The following is a 19,878-nucleotide window of genomic DNA, read 5'->3' on the forward strand; positions in this document are numbered from 1 at the left end:
TATATGCCTCCGTTCTATTGACTGCGTGGTATAAGGCTCTATAGTGTGACAGTAAAGTGATTCGAGATTCGGGTTCCCGTTTCTGTGTTGAGGTGCTGGTGCCAGCCGGATGTTGTGACCAGAGATTGATTATTGATGTGCTCTTCCTACTCCCTTTGAAAGGAAAGTAACAACGCCAGCGTGTGTGTTCTATCGTAGTTGAAAGTGCCGGTTGTCAGGGGGCTGTCACTCATTGCACCGTTCTATGTGTTTAAACAGCGGAGCGTCAGGACGCCCGGATAGCGGCGACGCGGAAGTCCCGGACTGGACAGTGTGGATCGGACTAAACTAAATTAGCTGTCTCGTCACGGCTGTGGCGAGGCGCAATACCCGGATCGCATCCAATACTGGACTGGACTGGTATTTCTAACCCCTGAATCACTGACTCTCCCCCCTCTAGTTTTAACAGTGCTGCTTGCTATTTTAAATGTGATGAAGTGATTTAAATGTGTTGAATTGATTTATTTGTTTGTTTTAAAAAAGGGTACCCTTGCATTATATTATTTGTATTGTTGAATGAATTCATATGCTTAGATTATAATAAAAAGGCTTTTGTACTGTTATACCTTATCCTATTGTGTCGTGTCATTTGTTCCGTATTGGTGTGAACTGGAGTCCGAACTTTAGAGTAGTAACAACTCTCCCAAAAAAACACACACACACACACACACACACACACACACACACACACACACACACACACACACACACACACACACACACACACACACACACACACACACACACACAATATGTGCACAAAACAATGCTATATCTCAGGGCTCAAGTTTCAGAAAAAGGCAAGAGTGAGACTTTAGTGTCATGATGCCAGGTGAAGAGATGGTCAGTCTCCTATTGGTCATATGGTGCACCTTATCCATGTGTGCCTATATGTGACTATTAAATATCCATATTGGTTTACATAAAAGTCAGACTTTTAAAAACGTATTCTGATGTGATAAGACAGACTGCCACACAGATAGCTCCGTAAGGGAGTTGTTGTACCACTCAAAAACTGAAGAGGCTACTGGAGAACCTGATGCAGCACAAGTGAGTATTCAAGGCAGCAACACAACACTCTTCTATGGGCTATAGACCGTAAGGCAACGGATATGGGATCTCTTAAAGGCAATGGAACGTGGACCGGTGATTGGTTTAATTATTGTAACGCCCAAACCACACCTATGCATAATATAACGGGTAACGGAGGTGTTTTAGGGATTTAGACAGGTAACCAAAATACCAACTTTAGTGGGGGAACACCCCTTCCCCACTGCTAAATCCCCAAATAGTGTATTTAGAAAGATCGAACGAAAATGGAGCCCACAGTCTTCACAATTGTCCAAAACACAGTACACAGACAGACTACACACATTCTCAACACATAGTGTATACATGGTAGAAGTACATGGCAACATTGATATATCTGACTTCAGTCCCCTCGAGCAGGAGCATCACTCGAACCTCTTTGATCTATAAGAGTGAATGAGGCAGTTAGCAGCACTAACCATTATACCAGCAAAGGACTTCCTGACAAGGAAAGGACAGGCCTGGAGTGCTTGTAATAAGCTACATCTTATGTGGCAGTCAGACATCTCAAGAGCTACCAAGATCAACCTGTTCAAAGCCTGTGTGGAACGTATCCTTCTTTATGGTGCCGAAACATGGACAATGAATAAGGAGTTTCGGGATCGTCTTGACGGAACATACACAAGACTCCTCATGCGTGTCCAGAACCTCTCATGGAAGGACCATCCCACTAAAGCTCAGATTTATGGAGGCACCCCCCCCCCCCCCCCCATATCAGTTGTTGTGGCAGAAAGAAGACTCCGCTTTGCTGGACACTCCCACAGAGCAATTTCGGATATTCTTCTGTGGAGACTACCCTGCCCATCAAGAGGAACAAGACCTCTCACATTTCCAGATGTTCTGAGTAGGGACACAGGACTGACTGTGAATGAACTTGGTGTGTCAATGACCAACAGAGACCAGTGGAAGCAGCTTGTGTCGCAGATCTCGAGGGCACTCGAAGGATGATGATGATACCAGCAAAATTGTACAGACCCCTTTGAAAGGTACAGCAATTTTAGGCCTGGTTCTCTCAAACACAGTCTCTACATGTTCGTATAATGAACAATTGACGTTATTGATCATGCCAATGTAGGTTTGTTCTCAGTGGGGTGGAAAGCACCTCCTCCAGATTTCCTCACATGTGGGTCATCTTTTCAAAAAGGTAAGTTGTTGCACTGAGGGTGATTCAAACTAAAGACAGGCATACACATGAACGCACGTGGCACACACATGTAGCGCACGCACACACACGCGCACACACACACACATACACACACACACACACACACACACACACACACACGTCAAAGTCTGTATCTGTGACATTAATGGAGAGAATTAAAGCCATAAAACTAGAAGCGATGGAGTGAAGGCAGCTTGAGTGAAGTGTAAAGTGTTAGACATCAGTGGGTCTACAGTACAGACTACACACACACAGACATTTCTGTCTTTCTCACTTACAGCCTCTTGCTCTTTGTCAGCTATGAATATCAGAGTCTAATGTCTAACTGCTGTTTGGTGTCGGTCTGGATATATATATATATATTCAGTGGTCTACTCTGGAGTCATACCATCTGTCTTGACGTAATTTACACATCCTACCTGGCTTGCGTTTTTTTTTTCCCCATTCTGAATTCCCATAGACTTCTTTTCTTAAATCGCGTCAAATAATAACTGTTCAGACAAGAAACAAATGATCCTGGCGCCAAATTAATAATAAATAAATGTTCGCTCGAAACAGACTGTAGCAAATATGAGAGACTGACAATCGCAAATGATACAGAGCCACCTTCCCGACAATATCGCAGACACAGTTTGTTTATTTTTGGACCACAATGCTTATATGAGACGATTTTAAGATGACCCCGATGTTGCTCCCCATAGAGAAATGACTTCCGCAATCCAGGGGATTGGTAAGAATATTATATATAATATTACACTGTATATATTTATCAAATACCAACCAAGCCTTTATTTTCCCCATGCTAATGTGGTAATAAAGAACAGAGAGGGGGTGATAACTGATGTGATACACCATCGATGCATAACACAGTGATTGTCAAAAACCCAAAACATTTACTTACACCAAAAACCTTCTTACACCTTTGAATGCTCTTACTTTTTATAATAGCAATTATTATGCATTAGGATGGTATGAAGCCCATATATCAAATACACTATATCCCATAAACAGACTTTCAAAAGACCACAGGAAGACTACCCAGGAATGTCATTCCAACATACGAAGGTCCTACTGGAGAGATTACCAAGGAACACCACTGTAGCACATTGTATCCTATCGGTTGGGATAAACGAGAGAGGCCACAGTAAAAAAACAGCACAGAGGGCCTTGAGAGAGACCATCGCAGCAGCACAGAACGCATTTCCAACCGCAAGTATCCATATCCCTTTAATCAACTCCTCAAATGACCTCTCACACAAGGATAAAGACAACTTAAGAGATTTAAATCGCAATATTCTAAAAGGCCATGGCCATAGTTTCCTCCCGAAATTGGATGAAAGGGACTTTAAAGTGGGTCCTGATAACATACATTGGAAAAAAGAGACAGGCAAAGCAATGCTTGAAAATTGGCTTACTAGTTTAAACTTATTGACCCCATAAACCAAGAAAGGAGGGGGGGTAAGTCTAACATAATTAATCTGTCGCATTACTTCCAACCAGATCAACACCAGACCGAACTGCTGGAAAAGGGACTTTCATTTGTTCCAACTCTGGACATCTACAAACAACAAACCAACAGGTTAAAGAAAGACCTTTCCCAGTATCACCGCAGACTGAAACTAGCCACACACTTTGGAAGGGACCAGGGAAGAGAAATACTACCATTTCGACCAGGTTCAAACTGGGAACCTGCCGAGACGGTACTCCCTACCAGCCTTAAACAACTAATCGAGAAGGACATGAATACGGTAAAACGCATACCAGGACACATTAAGGAACAAGATAATCTCACAATAGAACAAACCAGGGCACTTAGGGAACTAATCAACAACAAACAAATCGTAATCAAGCCAGCAGACAAAGGCTCCTGCATAGTAATTATGGACAGACACCAATACCTGTTAGAAGGTGAGAGACAGCTCAACAATCAGGATCATTATAGGCAATTAGACCAACCAATTTACATAGAGACAGCTAAAAAAGCCCAAGCCATTGTTAACAAACTGAGGGAAAAAAAACACATAAATGCCAAACAACATCAATATTTAATAGGACAGGACAGCCCTCGAGCTAGGATATTTTATCTTTTACCAAAAATACACAAAAGCCCGGATTCATGGACAATACCATATGAAATTCCACCCGGTAGACCAATTGTGTCGGACTGTGGCAGTGAGACTTATCAGACAGCAGAGTTTATTGAATATTTCCTAAACCCACTGTCGATAAAACACCCCAGTTTTATAAAAGACACTTACGATTTTGTGGACAAAATTAAAGCTATTATAGTAGGAAAGGAGGCCTTTTTGTTTTAGATAGATATAGACAGCCTCTACACAAACATTGAGACAGAAGCAGGCCTACTAGCAGTTAAAGAAGTCTTTAGTAAATACCCGGACACAAATCGACCAGAGGAGGAATTACTCCAATTACTAGACTTAAATCTAACCCAGAATGATTTTTCCTTTAACAACAAGTTTTATTTACAAATCAAAGGGACGGCCATGGGAAAGCGATTTGCACCATCTTATGCAAACATTTACATGAGCATATGGGAGCAGACAGCACTAGAAAAATGCAGACTTAAACCAACACATTATTATAGGTTTCTGGATGATATATTTGGAATATGGGAACATAGCAAGGAAGAATTCCAGGAATTTATTGATGTTCTAAATAGCCATCATAGATCCATAACGATAAAATTTGTGACACACACTGAAAGGATTGACTTTCTTGATGTAACAATCTTCAAGGGCCCAAACTTTAACACAAATGGGAAACTAGACTTAAAAGTATTCTTTAAAGAAACAGACACCCACGCCCTATTACACAAAACGTCATTTCACCCGACACACTCTTACACAGGGATAGTCAAATCACAACTACTAAGATTCCATAGGATTTGCACGCAAAGAAGTGATTTCAAAATAGCTTGTAAAACACTATTTAAGGCCCTCAGACTAAGAGGATACACTAGGACGTTCCTCCGGAAAGCTCAAAGTACCTTCTTAGAAATAAGAGTGCGAGATCCAGGCCCTAAATTGGCCCTGATAACCAGTTATTCAACACAGAGCACACTAGCCAACAACAGAATAAAAGGAATTTTGAGAACTGAACGGATGATCTTCTAAAAGATTATAAAATTATATCGGCCTACAGAAAAAACTAAAACCTTAAAGATTATCTAGTACACAGCAAGCTAAAATAAATCAACACACTAGCACGTGAGGGACCAGAATACTTCAAACCCAAACAATTAGTCAAAAATAGAACTACAAAACGCGTGTTAGAGATTAAACAACAAATAACAACTAGAACCAGCAACTGCATTTACTTAATCACATGTGACAAATGTGGTTTACAATATGTCGGAGAAACGGGTAAAACAATAGGTACAAGGCTGGGACAACACAGATACAATATTAACAATGGAAAAAAGACAACCACAAGGTTTGTGCAACATTTCATGGCTCATGGCATTGAAGCTCTAAAATGCGCTGGACTTCAACACAATCCCAACTGGACAGTAGGACAAAGACGTTTTAATGAAAAACAGTGGATTAAGAACCTCAACACGGATTTTCCTGGAGGCTTAAACATGCCTAAAATCAGATCTTGAACACAACAAAACTTAAACTCAGGATTAAACTGGAGAAATCTAAAAATGATTGGATCAGACTTCCTTTCGGATACATGGCGAATGCATTTATTCCTTGCATTGTGCCTACACATGTTGCGATTTGCAGTCGCAACATGTGTAGGCACAGTGCACTGAAGTTTTTTAATTCCCCCCCATATCAGTTGTTGTGGCAGAAAGAAGACTCCGCTTTGCTGGACACTCCCACAGAGCAATTTCGGATATTCTTCTGTGGAGACTACCCTGCCCATCAAGAGGAACAAGACCTCTCACATTTCCAGATGTTCTGAGTAGGGACACAGGACTGACTGTGAATGAACTTGGTGTGTCAATGACCAACAGAGACCAGTGGAAGCAGCTTGTGTCGCAGATCTCGAGGGCACTCGAAAGATGATGATGATACCAGCAAAATTGTACAGACCCCTTTGAAAGGTACAGCAATTTTAGGCCTGGTTCTCTCAAACACAGTCTCTACATGTTCGTATAATGAACAATTGACGTTATTGATCATGCCAATGTAGGTTTGTTCTCAGTGTGGTGGAAAGCACCTCCTCCAGATTTCCTCACATGTGCGTCATCTTTTCAAAAAGGTAACTTGTTGCACTGAGGGTGATTCAAACTCAAGACAGGCATACACATGAACGCACGTGGCACACACATGTAGCGCACGCACACACGCGCGCACACACACACACACACACACACACACACACACACACACACACACACACACACACACACACACACACACACACACACACGCACACGTCAAAGTCTGTATCTGTGACATTAATGGAGAGAATTAAAGCCATAAAACTAGAAGCGATGGAGTGAAGGCAGCTTGAGTGAAGTGTAAAGTGTTAGACATCAGTGGGTCTACAGTACAGACTACACACACACAGACATTTCTGTCTTTCTCACTTACAGCCTCTTGCTCTTTGTCAGCTATGAATATCAGAGTCTAATGTCTAGCTGCTGTTTGGTGTCGGTCTGGATATATATATATATATATATATATTCAGTGGTCTACTCTGGAGTCATACCATCTGTCTTGACGTAATTTACACATCCTACCTGGCTTGCGTTTTTTTTCCCCCATTCTGAATTCCCATAGACTTCTTTTCTTAAATCGCGTCAAATAATAACTGTTCAGACAAGAAACAAATGATCCTGGCGCCAAATTAATAATAAATAAATGTTCGCTCGAAACAGACTGTAGCAAATATGAGAGACTGACAATCGCAAATGATACAGAGCCACCTTCCCGACAATATCGCAGACACAGTTTGTTTATTTTTGGACCACAATGCTTATATGAGACGATTTTAAGATAACCCCGATGTTGCTCCCCATAGAGAAATTACTTCCGCAATCCAGGGGATTGGTAAGAATATTATATATAATATTACACTGTATATATTTATCAAATACCAACCAAGCCTTTATTTTCCCCATGCTAATGTGGTAATAAAGAACAGAGAGGGGGTGATAACTGATGTGATACACCATCGTTGCATAACACAGTGATTGTCAAAAAACCAAAACATTTACTTACACCAAAAACCTTCTTACACCTTTGAATGCTCTTACTTTTTATAATAGCAATTATTATGCATTAGGATGGTATGAAGCCCATATATCAAATACACTATATCCCATAAACAGACTTTCAAAAGACCACACATTCATCATTTAACCATGTGTAGCTTCCGCAGCAATGGCTGCCTGCCCACTTGAATGCATTAGGGGAGGAATATGTTACCTCGTGGGCCACCACGGCTGACCAAGCACAGAGCTACACATTACATTTGGCTATTAGTTGTGATAGATTTCTCCTTAGAACACAGCGGACGGCCCCTGGTTAACTATTCTAAACTACTCTGAGGATTCATGAAACACTTATCTAACAAAGCATCTTCGATTTTGGATCCTCAGCCTGGCCATACAAACATGGCACCCTAACAATAAAGTAAAAAGAAAAGAGGAGGATCATACTAAAAGCTAATTTATTTTACCCAGCATCGGGTTTCATTTATCCAATGAAGCACATGAAATAAATGACTGTGCTTCATTGCACTTAATATTTCCCAAGCGATGTCGGACTTGGCTAAATATACCCAGTATATCCACAATCTATCTTTATCATTCTGTTGATTTGAAAGCTGTTATTACTGTAGCATAGCTAATAGCTACCCTGTGTGACAGACATAGTCATCATGTGTGATTAAGTCATAAAAGGAGGTGCTGAGAAGATCACAGCCCTGGAGGCCAATGGGACAAGGTCATATACTCCACATTGGAAAGGTCCAATCTGCTCCAGAAAACTTTGTTCATATTTAGTTTTCTCTCCACACTGAAAAAACTAGTCCTGCAGAGGATTCCCCCCCCCCCCCAGTTTATTCAGTGCTGTTTTCGCTACACCACACGCTATATTTGTTGTAAACAATAAGCAGTAATATTGGCACAGCACACTAGCACAGCAAGTCAATACTCCACTCAAGTAAACAGAAATAAAAAATATCTCACTCAGAAGTACAGTTCCATAAGGAGAAAGGCTTCAATCTGAATTTCCTATCGAAAGACTGTTATTGTCCATGATGCACTGCTCCATTTTTCACTGCATGTTTTATTTACACAGGGCGTCTAATACTATGTGTGTATAAAAAGGATTAGAGGAAGAGCACAACCAGGAAGAACACAAATCATAACTATCACACTACAGTAAAAAAACAACATACACAGAAATAATCAACTATCATTAATCATAACAATCATAACTCTACATATAGTAACGCAAGAACCAGTCACATGCCACAGAGGGATTCGATTTCCTACAGTACAAAGAGAAGTCCAACGCACTTCACAGTCGAAGGCTGGATTATATTTGCTGTTGTACTGTATATGTCCATCACAGTGCTATGATCTGCTATCTATGTCCTTGCGGTGACACTTAGCAACCCATGGACTCCATGTAGGTCACAGCAGGTAAGATCTGGACTTGCTGCTGTGGCCTCAGGGAGGAGATGAGGATGGAATGTCTTCTGGCTACAGCAGGTGGACACCAGCGGGGAAAAACAGGTGATATTTTCACCTGTCCTACCGCCTCTCCCCGTGGCTTACTGTATCTCTCTCTCCTCCGCTTTCACAGGCACTAAACAGTTACAACTGTTTGTTTCCACCCACCTGACCCACATACGTACATAACTGAGGGGTTGCTGCTCCAGAAACGAGGTCCAAGCCTTTGATACAGCTACAGATCATTGACCGAAAAGGCTGTCGCTTTGCCTCTCAGCCGATTTTGGCAGCTGTTTTGTCTCTCTGAGACAGAACGACACACTTTCTCTCACTCCCTTCATCATGACACAGGCTCATTCTACCCCTGCACAGCTACAGTACCAGGGAGTTGTCTTTTATTTTTGCGCAAATTCCTCAACTTGAAAAACTACTGAAGAAATAAAGACAGCTTGCTGTGTTTGCATTGAACTTAATATATGTTAACGTGCACCTTTCAGCCTGGTGGGTTGTGATAATGTGAGGAGTGAAACTACTTAAATAGAGACCACTAAAGCAAACATCATTGAGCCGCAAGAGAAGAGAGAGTACAATTTAGAGTGAAAGACAAAAAAAAAAAACACGCTGTGCCAATTATACAAAGAAAAAAGGGGGCAGATTTAATTTAAAAATTGGCACACATTTCTCATTTCTACAGATGAAAGCTCGTAAATGAAAAAGCCTGGACATGTGCCCGGTATGGAAATCTAAAGTTATGAATAATGCTTCTGTCTCAATCATCAGCTCTGTTTTAATAAGGTGGATTAGCCCGGCACCTGCAGGCTGGTATGCATGCATGGTCGTGTTCCTAACCAACTGAGAGTGTCCCAAAGGGGCCCTATAAACCTTCGAACTTTCCCTGCGAGCGAAGCCTTGGACCCCTACCAGTTTGTAGCAGCAAACAGCTCGGCCTTGTCATTTGTGTCCATGAATTCACTTCCAGTCTGCCCCCGCCATAGAGTAGTTGATTTACACGCAGCTGCTAATCAGGGAATGGCTCTTTGTTAATGAGAAAACTCATAGATCTACACTGCAACCGTACAGATATGACTTTAGACACCATTACTCATTCCAAAATATCTTATTTGAAGGCAATAAGTGTCGCACTGAGACACTGTTGGAGTGCACAGTTGAAGTTGAGGATTTGGGGTCAGAAAGGGCTTTTACAATAATGTTCAAATGCATGTCTGATGTATGCACTATAATGCAGTATGAAACATTATGCCAGATGTTGTGGAGAAGGAGGCAGCTGGATCACAGACATTTCTCTACCTACCGTCTGACCTGTGAAAAAGTATTTACAATCACTTTTCCATTTGCCATGTCTCTCATCTATTGCTCGTGTCTGTCTGCGCCCATAAATATCACAGATAGGTCAATAGCCTCTTCCCTCTAGCCTGGCGTCAGTGAAGCCCCAGCATTTAGCTGATTGCAGAGTGAATCTGCCTAACTCCACCCTCTCATGCCTCTTGGAGAACTGCTCTGGGAGCAGAGGTAAAGCCTGGTAAACAAGCAGGGCAGACAGGGTGGGTTGGTTTCAGCTTGACATCGATTGCTCATCGCAAATCACGGGCAGCGGTCTAATCATGATTAAGAACATAATAGAGAGCTCGGAAGACACGAGGGGGATGCAACCAGCCATCCGTCCACCGTGTTCATCAGCCAAATCACTTCCAGCAGACGTAAATTAATGCATTGTGGCTTACCTGCTCCTCTGTCTGTGGTTGCTGAGAACAGAGAAGAGTACAGAGCCCAGCATGCTGTGAGACAGCCTGACGGCAAGGCAAACACAGTTGTATGTTTCACAGCTAATTTCATGGTCTACGGGCAATTTATACTTCACCATAACAATCGTATCGCTTGACAAATTTTCAACAGAAAACCTGATGTTTTTGTCTAGCATAATTTAGGCTTAATGGATTGTGAATGTCAATGAGTAGTATAGTTAGGGGGTGACTTGAGTAAATTGCACTTACCACTGGAACAGTCCAATCCTCCCCAGCCAGGCTCACACTGGCAGGTGTCTGGCGACACACAGCGACCGTGGGCACAATCCTCAGTGCACAGAGCTGAGAAAAACACACAGGTGTGTCATCATCAGTACATACCATTGTTAAAATACACATGTATAAACACATTAGTACAAATACTTATGAACAAAAGACTATGGGACCTATTTTCATCCATGCAAAACCCTTTACTCTGCCTTTTTTGACATTTATGAATAGTTAACAATAGCGAATCTACAAGCTCACAACGTGTCGATTGTAGAAACTATTAAAAAATGTTTTTCAAAATAGTAAAAAGGCAAAGTAGTTTAGGGATAAGGGGTTTTGCATGGACGAAAATAGAGCCCTATACGTATGCAGGCAGGCAGGTAGGCACACACACAGGCATGCACACACGGGTTGCACGCACCCACCCAGCATGTGTGCACACATTTTGTTTACGCACGCATGCACGCACGCACGCACGCACAGAGACACACACACACACACACACACACACACACACACACACACACACTCACACACAAATACACACACACACAGTGTCACACACACAGAGACAGAGACACACACACACACACATACACACACACACACACACACACACAGACAGACACACACACACACACATCATCATTAAACCACCAATAAACTGCCGACTGAAAACCCTGAAGATAACAGCTGGATGAAAACGGCCCATAAAGTTGAACACTCAATATCTCCCTAATACCATCAGTGGAGTAAATGTTAGCCACGGCGCTCATATTTAACATCCATCTTGACACTGAGCTAAATGATTTCTTAAGAGATTGAGTCCTTGGTCAACATCTCAGTTCATCACATAGCCAAGCGTACAGCGATGAGCTGCGGTTATCAGCAGGCAAAGCTGTGAAGAAACAAGCTGTAAATCCCTTCTAATTTGATCAGCTGGTGCTTTGTCATAGTGATGCTTTAATGTAGCAGGCCCAGGCACCGCAGACTCCGCAGTGTTTACTAAGTGTGCAGAATTCTTGATCATTCATATTGAGCAACACGCCACCCAATTGATTGGGCTTGCATTAGTATTCCTGGGAGTGTGTTGACTAAAGCTGGAAGTTTGGTTTCAGCTGGATAATAAAGTGACCTACATGGAGGTTTTTTGCCACTGTGCCAGTTTTTGTGTGAAGACAAGCAGGAACGTACAACAATAAGCCACTTACAGTAGCATGAATAATTCTGTAGCGGACCAAGGTCATCTGGCCAGCAGGGTCAAGACATGTCAGTAAAGGCTCTTATCCATGGACGATGACAGTATACTAGGACATGTCCTCCCTGATGGGAATCAGGGAGGACTGTCCAACAGCCTGGCCTGTGGAGGACTGATACACAGCCCAAGTGCAGCACGGCAGAGACAGACATTCTCTTAACTGATGAGACCTCGTCCAGGGCGCCGTCGTGTCTTCTGCGTCTTTCGCTTACTTGTGTGCTACGACTGTGCTGCAGAAGACATGATATCGTATCGGTGCAGGTGCAGTGGCGGCTGTGTTGCTCTGTTCGGAACACTGTTGTGTTCCTCCTGCAGACAGAGCAGTGGTCAGCAGGGTATGGCCCCATGCCAGGACACTGTTGTGTTCCTCCTGCAGACAGAGCAGTGGTCAGCAGGGTATGGCCCCATGCCAGGACACTGTTGTGTTCCTCCTGCAGACAGAGCAGTGGTCAGCAGGGTATGGCCCCATGCCAGGACACTGTTGTGTTCCTCCTGCAGACAGAGCAGTGGTCAGCAGGGCCTGGCCCCATGCCAGGACACTGTTGTGTTCCTCCTGCAGACAGAGCAGTGGTCAGCAGGGTATGGCCCCATGCCAGGACACTGTTGCTATAGATTATCACTCAATCAGCCTTCGATTGCAATCTGACACCAGGATGGGGACTGAAGCCGGAGGGGGGGGGGGGGGATCCTAAATGCCCCGTTGGCCAGAGCTAAGCTTAGAAATGCTCCCCCGGCAAAAATGGTAAAGCAGAGATTGAAAGATAATGCAGGGTAGATCACTGCACGGCTGAAAACTGTCTAATTACAGTAAGCGGGGGGGGGGGGCAGCCTCAACATTTATGCTGACGAAGGTGTCAGATCGACTACCTGTAATCAATGATTCTACAGCATGTGGCATGCTCAAAGACAAGAGGAGAAGAAGTCAATGTCACCGTGCATGAGTTGATTTCGTTTAGTTTCAATCAGCATATTCTGATCAGTGAGAATGGGGAAATGCAAAAGTGTCACATCCTTTAGAAATATGGAAATTAACTTTTGAAAATGGGTGGTTTGAGGGAGGGGGTGCAGGGACTGTGATACGCAGGCAACTCCTGAGATCTGAATCACCGTACTGTAGAGATGTTAAAATAAAATAGGAAGTGCGTCTTTCATTTTAATTGAAATTCATGAATCACTCTCTTTAACTCATGTCCATGGAATCTGTCAGAAAATTGAGTCTTTCATCAGGATAAAAGGCTAATCTTGCTCATTATGCAGAGGTGTTATCAGGACAGGGAACAATAGAGCTAATTGGTGGCTGTCACGCAGTCTTAATACATTTTATATTCTTCCCTAGACAAACCACTCTTTTAAAAGGTCCAATAAAAGAGATCTTTTGAGAAACTGCTGTAATTATTTCCCTTGTCCCGCTGTTAGGGGAAAATCCATTCGCCGCCCATTATAGAGTATTATATATTTTTGAGTGGTGCAACCACTCCTATAGACAGCTATGTGTCCCTGCCTGCCTGGGTCCCTGGCTGGCTGCCTGGGTCCGTCCGTCAGAGCCTGAAAATTGCGTTTGTGGGTTTTCAAGTGTCACTGTTGTGCAGCCTCATTATATGATGATTTTGGGTGTGACAGTACAGTACAGTGACTGTACAGTACAGTAGAGGGACCCCCTGGGGACACCCACACGGTAACTCTGTCACTTCTCAACCATTTCGGACGTGGGGAGGCTCACCGTAACTGGGGCCTGGCCCACTGGGCGCGTTCCTGGGAGTCTGGATGTTTCGGGGACCCCCCGCCCCCCACACGGTAACTCTGTCATTTCTGGACCGTTTCGGACGCGGGGCGGCTCGCCGGAATCGGGGCGGGACCCTGTGGGTTCCTGTGGGTCTCCCACATGGAGTTGAACCACTCACTTCACACAGGTGTGATTTTAGAACAGTGTGAGAGGTTAGAGAGGGGATTCAGGGGAAACAACACTGGCTGTGGCTAAAACCAAAAATTTGGCACATATCAAACAAGGTCCTCTAAGGTTCTGCCGTTATGCCTCTGTGTAGCCCAAATATGATCTACTTTAAACTTTGTCTTTGAAGTAAGAAAAATAAGAAGATGTAAGAAACTGAACATTTTAAAGAAATCAAAGTCACAGAATCACTTTCTAGAGAAAGCTCATCATCTAAAATGCAGTGCAATATACAAGCTGAAGTCCCTCTTCTACTTTAACTATTTCTACAGCAAGACTCAATGGCCACATCCTCGGTCATGAAAGAACTTTGCATCACTCTCCAAGGGATGGAGAGAAACTGGCTTAAATGTTTTCTAGGAGCTAGAAATTACATGAAGCTTGGCTCTGATAGATATTTTCAATAGCTCTCAACAGCCATGCAGTTCCTCTCACTTGTTCATGGGCAGCTGCATTCGTAATATATAATTATAGTGGAAACGACTAGCTAGAAAAAAACTTGTATTGTGCACAGACCAATTACAGGCTATGTGGCAGCTTGAGGTCAACTCATTGGTGACCAGCTGTGACACCAGTGACTCATTACAAAAAAGCTGTTCCGAAAACTTCATCATCATCATTATCATCATCATCGTCCATACACAGAGCTTTGTAGAAATAAATGGATCACTTCAGATCAACAACATCTGTGTGAAGGGCTTCCTTCCTTGGCCTCTAGAGAATGCATACACGTCTCGGTGCTGTTATAGAAAAATATCACACCCGTGTGAAGTGAGGGGCGCTCTTGTCGTCGTACATTATCCAATAACCATGATACAATGTTTTAAAAAAAACGTCTTTTCACCATGATGATTATGTAAGATGACAACTGAATTTATGTGATTGGTCCTTTCATTGTCAATGGCATTTAGTGGGAATGTGCGTGTATAATTTCACGGAAATCTTATGTCCCTCTGAATTAGTCTTAACCACTCCCCATTGAATACATTTCATTGCATTCCGCAGAATGAAATGAAATGTATTCCAAGGGGGAGTGGTTAACCAGGCTAACTCAGTACCTCTGACATATAAGCACAAAATGGCCTCTACGTGAATATAGAGGTAGTCAATGCGAACCAGAGGATGAAACAGCCATGAGTCCACTCTTGCATGAGGATTACCATGATAGGCTAAGGCTTAATGTAAAACAAGAAAAAATATGATATTAATGATTCAACAACCAAAAACTGAATACTTCAGTTATTTGTTCTTTTTTGTTCCTTCATGCATAACATCTCTTGCAGAACAAATCTCTTAATCCGGACAGTGAGAGGGCTAGGATTAAAAGGGGAGGAACACTTTGCAAAGACAGCAGAAATCAAAACTGCCCTCTCGGCCCCTATCAGCTCTGCCTCCCCATTTCACCTGCTGCAAGAGAGCAAAGGAGGGAGGCGCAGCCATCGCCCATTTCTCAGCCCAACGTGATGATTTCATAATAACACATCTCTGCTATGCAACGGGAAGACGTATGTGAAGGACGCATACTCTGTTTTACACATTCACCTGGGCGACATGCTGATTTAGCTGAACATGGCTATTAATGAACAAATATTTCCATCATCCTTCCATGGGGTAATGAATACATTATTGATCAACCTTCGCTTCTCTCTCTGCAAGACCCCCAGATAATCACATCTGCACTGATTCCACACTGGCATGGCTCCCAATGTGTCGTTGATCCCTCATGCTAGTGAAGCAAGCTTTTAGACAAGGGAAAGCTGGGCTAGGGTCAAAAGAGCATGGCTGGATTGACTGTATCAAATGACTCGTTCATCTTGTGAAAGATCTGGGAAAATATTAAAGCGGTATTACAATCTATGTGTAAAGAGAATAAATCACAAGCCGCTCTGAGAATGTTAAACCAAAGCCTCTGAAGAAGCCATATACAGTATTGCTCTCGTTTTGTTCAAAATGAGAAATAATTAAATAAATAAAAGTTAAGAAAAGTCACTTTGATGTGTGGAAATAAAAATAGAAATCAATGATGATTAATGAACTGATAAAAGTGACATCTTGGGATAGTAATCAGCATATTGCTCTACTTCAATTTCCCAGGCTTCTATTCTTTTTATGTTATTGAATTGTGGTGTGCTTTTATGGCCTGCATGCACAGAGCATCCACAGCCCGTAACAAGGACCCCCACTTGGCTCATTAATTTCTCTCATTGTTATGTAAGTTAAATGAAATCACTCTGGGTATAGGAAAAAATAAGAAGAATCTGAAAATGGGACTACAGCATATAAAGGGAGCAATACTTATTACTATATTACAGGGTACCCCAATAGGCGGCCCGCGGGCCATTTGCGGCCCACAGAGCGCCCCCTTGTGGCCCATGAAAGAATTTCAAAAAAAAAAAAAAAAAAAAATGTTCTTTTTTTTTTCTTTTTTTTTAAGGGTCCCAGATATAAATGGCATTAAATGGGGGTCAGTAGCCTATGCATGTCAAACTGGGCAACCTTTTCAAATGGGGTCTTGCCCTGAAAATTTTCAGGGCAAGACCTCGACCTCGCGCGTGCAGACTCGGCCCACAGCCTGGTACGCTAGTCAAAATATGGCCCTTGAGGAAAATTAATTGGGGAACCCTGCTATATTACTTACTATATTATATATTATATTTCAGGACTGCCTAAGAAAACAACTGACAGATTACAACTTGTCCAAAATGCAGCAGCCAGAGTTTTAACTAGAACTAAGATGAGAGAACATATAACTCCAGTTTTGGCATCACTGCACTGGCTTCCGGTTGTTTTTAGGATTGATTTTAAAATGATTTTACTTGTCTATAAAGCTCTCAATGGTCTCGCACCTTCCTACCTACATGACTGCCTGCCTAAATATGTCCCAAACCGGCCGCTAAGGTCTTCCACTGCTGGCCTGCTCGCTTTGCCTAAAAAAATGGCAACTAAAAAATACGGGGAAGCAGCTTTTTGCTTCTACGGGCCATCGGCATGGAACAAGCTCCCACTGTACCTTCGTCAGGCAGCCTCTGTAGACATTTTTAAAGCTCAGCTCAAGACCCACTTCTACAACATTGCTTTTAATTGATCTTTTATTATTATTATTATTATTTTTTTATTCATGTCCTCACTGTATTGCATTACTGCTTGTTTTTTGTTTTTTTTCGTTGCCTTGCTTTTCTTTTATTCTCCATTGTTCTGTAAAGCACTTTGAGCTGCATTTCATGTCATGAAAGGTGCTATACAAATAAAGTTTTATTATTATTATTATTATTATTATTACGTTTGTCCTTTCCGCGTGCTGCTACCTTGTCGTTGTGGAGAGGCTTGCGTGCCTCCATGACTCAGAAAGCTTTACCGGAGGGGGTTTATATACCCTCAGCAGGTTCAACCATGCCGGGCAGGTTTCTAGAGTAGAGGCCGGACAAAAAGCAGCACCTGGCCCTTGGGCGTGGGGCTAACAACCCCATTCCGTAAAACAGGGGTCTGCAACCTTTTTGAAACAAAGTGCCATGTTTTTAGTTTATGGATAGTCAGTGTGTCACTTTAATGCCACCACACCACAATTCCAACATGTTTTGATTGTCCACGAATATAACCTTTTCCCTTGTTAAATATTCTTTCACATTGTTATAATGATCATTAGACTCAGAGCATAGGCCTCCTATCTCCCTCCCCCAGTCAGAGTTCAGAGTTTTAATGAATGTAGAATGATGTGCAGGATGTAATTTACATACAAATATGAGTGAATTCATTTATTTGACTACATTTTTGTAATTGTTTATTTACCGGTAATTGTTTGTTTTTTTATGCCAGTGTGCCAGTGATCACCCTCCTTTGTGCCAAGGTTGGCACCAGTGCCAAAGGTTGCCTACCCCTGCCGTAAAACACTTCCATGTTACAGAAACGCCAACAAGAGATCAACAAGACATCAACACCTTGGCCCAGGGAAGAAATGGGTCTTCATTAAGAAGGTCTATGACGCCATGTGAAAGCCAGAAGTCTCTGGGAGCGACATGGCCGACCACCCTTCTTTCGACCAGGGCCGCTCACATACAGTAGGTACATGGAATGTGAGGACCATGTATGAGACAAGGAAGACATTCCAAGTAGCAGCAATGATGAGGAACAACAATCTCACGCTGCTCGGAATAAGCGAGTCAAGATGGACACAGTCCGGACAGAAACGACTGTCCTCAGGAGAGATGCTCCTGTACAAGTAACATCATAAGACAAGCCCTAACATGGAACCCACAGGGCAAGCCCTAGAAACACCTGGCACAGAGACCTGGAGGCAGACATCAAGACCATCAAGACGACCTGGAACCAGCTGGAGAGAACAGCTCAAGACAGAGATGCCTGGAGATCGCTTGTTGACGTCCTATGCCCCAGAAGGGGCAGTAGGCGTAAGTAAGTAAGTAATACGTTTGTGTTAAGACATACTCATTGGACTTAAACTGAATAAATTCACAAAGATTGGCCTAATTGAATTGCTGAGTGAACACCGATTGGTGCTTGTTTGTCAATGGATTCATTGTCATTAAGATTTATTTAGCCACAAACTCTTGTAAATACTCATTATTTAAATATTTATAAAATATAATCCCTTCCCCTTTAAAAAGGTTTTGAATATACACGCGCAGCCGCACACACACATGCACGTACACACACACGCATGTGCACGTGCACACACACACACACACACACACACACACACACACACACACACACACACACACACACACACACACACACACACACACACACACACGCACACACGCACCTTTTGTGTTACCTTTCATAATAGCAGTGATTATTAATAACATTGTCTACATGATCCTGATTCAGGATACAGATACTCACGGACACAAAGGTCTCCGCTCTCAAAGTAACCAGGACAACACTGAGAGCGCCGTCTATACATAGTCCTCACCCCCCGCCGATAGGCTGTCTTATAGCTGATCCTGAAATGCACACACACAGAGACAGACCCTGTGTTTAGAGACTGACCCCTCTTGAAGGGCAAACAGGTATGGCAGTTTGATAACAGTGACACGTGCCTTGGATCATTCTGCAAGAGTTCTGGCATGTTGAAAAGAGCAGAGGGACAGCAAGAAGCAGCGTGAATACAAAGCTGTTGCATTTTTATGCACATTTGAGCCCATCTGCAGCATACAGATGGGCTGGCCATGTGCAGGCACTTTTTTTCTTACAATTCTCCACCCCCGAGTATAAAATAAGAACAAACTGGCCGCCATTTGAATACGGTTAATGATGTATTTGGCTTTAAAGTTAGGTGCCAATTATAAACCTTAGCACAGTAATGTTAAAATTAGATGCAGTGACATGATGACAATCAAACAATCATTCTCGTGCTGTCCATTCCAGAGTGTCAGCTACATTAACGGGTATGTGCTGTGTGGTCTTGGGAGAATTGACAGGCTACTGTAAATCCTCAAATAGTGAACACTTTCAATTAAAACCAGTCCCTCTATTAAAACACGTTGACAGCCCAAAAGGGAGATCTCCGTCTTTTAATGCTTTATATTTATTTGATATCGGAGCGTGCTACACTACTGTCTATGAGCGCCTGTGTTGCACAACCAAAAACCGGAAGTCGCACAGTGCGCCAGCATAATGATTCCCTCCTCCATTGACAAGCATTTTTGATGGCCGATCGCGTTCCCGTCGCAG

The 19,878-nt window shown here is 42.8% G+C and overlaps 1 protein-coding gene across 1 annotated transcript in view; it reads right to left on the reverse strand.

Annotated features, from left to right (window-relative positions):
• Nucleotides 1-19,878, reverse strand: part of megf11 (multiple EGF-like-domains 11) — a 133,815-nt gene that overhangs the window by 79,655 nt on the left and 34,282 nt on the right. Inside the window, exons 5-6 of the mRNA XM_083762986.1 lie at nt 19,048-19,148; nt 10,961-11,053 (exon numbers count right to left, since the gene is read on the reverse strand). Coding sequence (XP_083619112.1) covers nt 10,961-11,053; nt 19,048-19,148 — 194 coding nt within the window. The remainder of the gene's footprint in view (nt 1-10,960; nt 11,054-19,047; nt 19,149-19,878) is intronic.

This window comes from Protomyctophum parallelum (assembly GCF_964188405.1).
Source record: "Protomyctophum parallelum genome assembly, chromosome: 4".
Taxonomy (NCBI): domain Eukaryota; kingdom Metazoa; phylum Chordata; class Actinopteri; order Myctophiformes; family Myctophidae; genus Protomyctophum; species Protomyctophum parallelum.